Source organism: Gavia stellata, chromosome 3 (genome assembly GCF_030936135.1).
Source record: "Gavia stellata isolate bGavSte3 chromosome 3, bGavSte3.hap2, whole genome shotgun sequence".
NCBI lineage: Eukaryota > Metazoa > Chordata > Aves > Gaviiformes > Gaviidae > Gavia > Gavia stellata.
The window spans coordinates 62,469,314-62,475,313 of record NC_082596.1 but is presented as its reverse complement, the minus strand read 5'-3'; the positions used below and the strand labels follow the sequence as shown (position 1 = coordinate 62,475,313).

Genomic DNA, 6,000 nt, shown 5'->3' with positions numbered 1-6,000 from the left:
TATTGTGACATACATTGAAACAACAGCATTTATTACATATTATCTATGTATTGGAGTTTGGGAAATTAATGCACCAGGAAATGAAATCACTCACCCAAGATCACCGAAGGTGTGTGTTCAAGTCATGATTAAAATACAAGTTGTAGATCTCCATTGTGTTTACTGCACAATTTTTTTGTTCTTTCTCTTTCTTTCTAGTTTTTTTTCTTTTAAACCACATCCTACAGTTGTACATTCAGCTGGAGAATTCCACCGTGCTAATTTGTTGTCAAACTGTAATTGGCATTTAGCCAACAATTACTTAACTACAGCTTGTTTGTCTTTGTGACCCTTCCCTTCCTTCGCTTTGGGTTTCACAGGATGGAGAGAAAGTGGAATTACTGGGAAAGAAGAGCCAGGCTGTGGGGAATGGTGGGCAGAGAACCACAGAGGCAGAGCCCAAGGAACCACTCAAGTGGTGGAGTGACTGTGAGATGTGCTGCTGCTGTTGCTGCTGCGAGAGTCTCTTATCCACAGATGATCAGAGATATGTGGTTTTCCAGCCTTTCAGTGCTGGAGAGGTAGGGAGAAACAGAGGTTAGAGGTAAGGGAGATACAAGGAGAGGCTGGAAGGGACGGTCTGCACAACGGACCTTCCCTTACACTACCTGCTTTGATAGGTCCACTGCCCAGGAGGGTAGGGTGGAGATGGTGTGTATTTCTCTTTCTATAGGTTACATTTTCTGTAAAAATGTGATACTTTAAGTGTGTGCCTGCTCCCAAATTATACCAGTAGAGTCAGCTTTTACAGTGTCTACAGCTTTCTGATTTGTGACTTGCAGGTGTGTTGCCCAGGTGTCTAGAGGGGATTTGTACTGGTGTCTGGAAGGGACTTGTATCACAGTCTTTAGAGGGAGAACCAGTAATGCTCTGGTTGCAGGCTGCTTCTTTTAGCAGATATGACAAGGGACCTTGCTCTTGGGACTAGCTCACCAAGAATCCCTGACATTTGTAGTAACTGTGTCTGTTGTACAGCAAATAAATGTCTTTAGATGACATATTATATCATCGATACTTAGTCATCACGTGGGGTTAGACATTAATTTCCTGACTTCTGTTTTTCTTTCAACGCCAGATGGAGAGAAACGAGCATGAAATTCAGAGCAATAAAATTGTCATTTATATTTATAAACAGATGAGTGAAGAATAATTTTCGTTTAAGGGAGTTTGTCTTCATTTTGGAGACTTCCTGAGTGTTTTATTTAGTTTTAATTAAAGAAAACATATAAGTAAAAAGTTTCATTTGTAATAATAATAGTAAAATTAACATATGTTTATCTTTTTCATTGCACTTTAGATTTTGTGGAACACCATTCATCTTAACTACTATATACATATGTAGTATGACTTAAAGAATAGTATTTCAAGCTAGAGAGATATTTTGTCTTTTTGCCTCATTTGCAACTGCAATTTGAGAACAGCTAGCCACTGAGGTTCAAGATTTAGATGTGGGAACCATATAGATCTTGTGTAGCTGGTTTAAAGGCCACTATGCCACACAGCATCCAGGAACTGGACTTCTTCAACTTACAAGATCCTTTCTTTTCCAACAAAAAATCTGCGGTTTAGTTTCTGATACTCCCCATTTCCTGCTTTTCTTATCAGCAGTACTTCTGTTTCCTAAGACAAGCTTAATGTAAGTTAATCTTTTGATCTGTTTGAAAAGATAACTTTGTAATGCAAATAAAACAAGACTCAGTCTTTGACTCAGTTCTCTTATATTTAGATTTTTACACTTGGCATCAGGTGGACTACTGACTATCTATGTGTACTTTGTGAATCCATATAAGGCGGAGTAGAAATAAGTACAGCTGCAACAATGGAGAATTACAGGTCTAACTAGGAAGTGGAAAAATGGAGCCATTGTAAACATTCAAAATGTTGTATTATCCTAAAACATGCCTAGTTTAATAAAGGGAAATATATACAGATTTTGGTTTACATGCACATTGTTGCACTGTGGGAGGAGTCTTAAACAGAACTAATTCTAAGTTCTGCTCAAGCTTGTGCAGGCTATTATTTATCTAAAATATTAATTTCAGTTGTCAGCTTTAGTTCAAATTACATTTGTTTATTCATTTGAGAATTTTAACCAGTCAATTCAAGCTTAGTTTTGACTTCAAATCCATCATGTTGTTCCAATTTTAAGCAGCTCTGTAAAACTACATCCTGCCAAGGTACAAAAATGCTTGCAGTTGTCCTGAGAAAAATCCATAAAAAATGTAAGAGTGTGGTTTGTTTTGACAAATTTCAACATGAGTCACGAATACTCAGGATTCTTACACCTTTGAACAAGAATTTTCAAGCTGCATAATTTTGATCCCAAAATACTAGCTCATGACATGTTATCACATATAAATTCTCAGACCTTAGGACATTACTTTTTATGACTAGTTACAGAATTATGAAGTCTAATATATAGGAACTGTCTTACCTTCTCTTTAGATTTTATACTCCCTGAACAATAGATAAATGTTGAACTGCAGTGTCTGAAAAATGGAGAAATTCTGTTCATTTTGGATACATGGCATGGAAGAATTTTGTGTGCTTCTGCAGATGAAACCTAAAGATCCCCACTTCATCAGTTATCATAGCATTCATGTGTGTTGCTAGAGGTTCATTAGTAATGCAAACTTTACTCTGAGGTGGATTTTGTTAGGAATTTAGTCTCTCTGAGATGCAACTACACCAAGACCTCAAACTTGGTGTTTCTCAGAATGTGAAAGTAAAAAGCATATGATGTGTTTCATATTTCAAAAGTAAAAACATCCTGTGAGAAGGTCACATGGTGCACGGAGATTGAATAAAACCATGTTGCACTGCATTTACCGATTCCAGAGTTCTTTGAGATGGACCACACAGCTCTCCTTACTGTTGTTCTCCAGCTTTGTGGAAGTAAGGTTGCTTTCTTATTCCTAGCTAACATCTTTCCTTTTTTTATTGCATCATGACAGATATGATCACAATTCAGAAGAGTGTTACTGTGTAGTTCAGACAAATTTTAACTGTTCAATGATATTCACAAGTTAGAAGTAATAATATTGTCTAGGGTTTGGGGGTTTTTTTTCGTGAACTTTTTCTTCAGTGTTTTGCTTATAGTGCTGCCAAAGTTGTTTCTGAGTTTTTCTATAACTTCAATTTTCAGTTATGTTAATTCTGAAACTGAACTTCTGTGTGTGCTTTAGGCAACATGGAAGGAAAGTTTTGTGGATTCAGCTGTAAAACTTACTGAGAAGGTGAAACTGGAATGCATATATCAAAAAAAAAAAAAAAAAGCTGTGATAATCCAGACATTCTGGATGAAACAATGTAACTCATAAAGAAAATATAGCTGTCTTGCATCCAATCTATGGCGTACATCTCAAAGACAAATACAGTGGAAGAATTTATTTTGAAAATGCTTCCAGGGAAGACAAGCCTTCATCCTTTATGAAGAGCACTTTGGAGGATGTTGGTCTTTACTTTTGCTCCATTGTAACTTACCCAGATGGAATTTTGGAAAAGGTAATAGAAATTATTCATCCAGGGAAGTAAATCTCTCATTGTTTTTTGAATTTCTGATATATACAAAACAGAAATCCATGCCAACTGAGGAACTATCTGGCATTGTAATTTTTCTTTTCAATTATATAGCATGCAGAAATGGAGTAATTTGGGGAAAAAAACCTAGCACGACAGAAAAGAATTATATTACTTTGACAAAAGCTCATTTTAAGAGAAGCGGGAAGTAAGGAGGGGAACTGGAGGAGACAGACAGATGTCACAGCAGCAATATATTACATGGCAGACTTCAGGTACTAATGTTCATTGCAACAGTGATATTTCCATTGGGCCAAGGTTCCCATCACATTTCAGCAAGCTATAGGATGTCTTCAGAGGACGAAATTGCAACTACCCATGAAATTACATGTATGAACCTTGTAACTACCTATGGAGGATACTGTATTTTTATTGTTATGTTCTATGGTGAGGGAATTCCTGGTCTGAAACTAGGATTGTTTTTTTTTTTTCCCCTAGAAGCTCTTCTGTGCTTGCTTTTTCAGGAACAAAATAACCGTTTAGGAATGGTGTGGCAACAAAAGGGAAGGAAGTAAGTAAGTTTAAATGAAGAAAAAAGACCTTTTCTTTAAAAGGAGACCTTTTTAAAGATGGAAAAGAGAAGAAGGAAAGAAAAAGATCCAGTTATGTAGCTGCCCATGTACTTGCCAAAGGCTCTGTAATTACCTGACCACTCATCCAATTTGGTTTCCTTTCCAGCTGTATGACTAAGAGGAGAAAATTCTTTTCTGGTGTTTTTCCATGCATGCCTATTCAGCATTGGTCAACTGGCAACTGTGGTGCGAATTACCAAGCTTCTCTGATAGAAGTCCTTAGAAGATCATTATGTACCTATGATAGAATAGCCTTCAAAAGATACCTAGTTTTGGTTATTGGTTTGTTGATTTGATATTGTGAATGTAGAAAGAATTTGTTCCTCTTTCCCATCCTCCAGAGTGAAAATAGACTTAATTCAATATTTTATTGTATTTCGCCACTAGGAAAGAATGAGTTGAAAGGAAAATTTAGTTCCAAGCATTTGAAAGACCAGAAGATAAAAATAACAGTTCTTTTCCTAGCCTGATCCTTCTGAGTCTTCACATCTAACTTATTTTATCTACACTTCTGTAATTTCAATTTTACAAGGAAACAGTGGACCTGACTCTTGTAAGAGATATCTAAACTTCAAAGATTCAAGGTATATTGTTCCTGCCTTCAACACTGAAGGTTTTTGGAACTTGATTTTAGGCAGCACATTTGTTGATGGCACTGATGAAATAGGAACCCCAATCTCTCTTCCTATCTCTGCTAGCTTTCTATAAGTAAACATTGTTGCTCACCAATGCAGAAATTAAACCACACACAAGTTATTGCCCTGACTTTGAAAAAAGTTAATCTGTCTCCCCCAGATTGTTAGATAAGATAGTTTAGACCTGAAATGATTTTCCCCATTGTGGCACACTGGCATAGTCATACAATTCACAGTCCTTCACATGTAGAGGGAATTTCCTACCAGTGAAAGAGTTGAGGGGGGTCCTTCAGGGCTGGCTTGTGGTTCAGGTCAGAGTTCCTCAACTGTGATTCCTTTAGCAGCATTTCTGAATGTTCCCTTCACTCTAGTGTCTTTTTTATTACGTAAGAGATAACATTACTGAAGTAGTAACTCCCTAGTTTCTCTTTCTCTGTCAGTGCTTTCAGTGCACAATATTAATGCAACCATAGGCATTAGAAACATAATTTTTGATTGCATTCAAATAAGCTAAGATCTGGAAATCCAGATTGCTGTTTACAAAGATGAACAGGCAAACTAGTTCTCATATGTGGTTTGGTCCAACCTGAGTTCTGGCAGTGCTGAGCCCTAATTCCAAGTGGGTTCTTTTTCTGTAAAATCCTAAAAGTTAGATGCAGTAGAGATCTGCAAGCTCATTTAGTCCTTTTCCTGGCCAAGGCAGTACTGGTCTCAGCTATTTGTTCCTGAATGTACTGGCTAGGGTTAATCTGAAATCACAGAATCACAGAATCATTAAGGTTGGAAAAGACCTGTAAGATCATCAAGTCCAACCATCAACCAACACCACCATGCCCATTAAGCCATGTCCCACAATACCTCATCCACACGTTCCTTGAACACCTCCAGTGAGGGTGACTCCACCACTGCCCTGGGCAGTTTATTCCAGTGTCTCACCACTCTCTCAGTAAAGAATTTTTTCCTAATATCCAGCCTGAATCTCCCTTGGTGCAACTTGAGGCCATTTCCTCTTTTCCTGTCACTCGTCAGTTGGGAGAAGAGACCAACACCCACCTCTCTGCAACCCCCTTTCAGGTAATTGTAGAGAGCGATGAGGTCTCCCCTCAGCCTCCTCTTCTCCAGGCTAAACAACCCTAGTTCCCTCAGCCGCTCCTCATAAGACTTGTGCTCCAGAC

At 37.8% G+C, this 6,000-nt stretch overlaps 1 protein-coding gene across 1 annotated transcript in view; it reads left to right on the top strand.

Moving 5' to 3' along the window:
• Nucleotides 1-360: 360 nt before the first annotated feature.
• CD226 (CD226 molecule) overlaps nt 361-6,000 on the top strand; it is a 36,736-nt gene continuing 31,096 nt past the window's right edge. Inside the window, 3 exon segments of the mRNA XM_059815636.1 lie at nt 361-468; nt 3,225-3,343; nt 3,345-3,569. Of these exon segments, the coding sequence (XP_059671619.1) occupies nt 361-468; nt 3,225-3,343; nt 3,345-3,569 (452 nt within the window).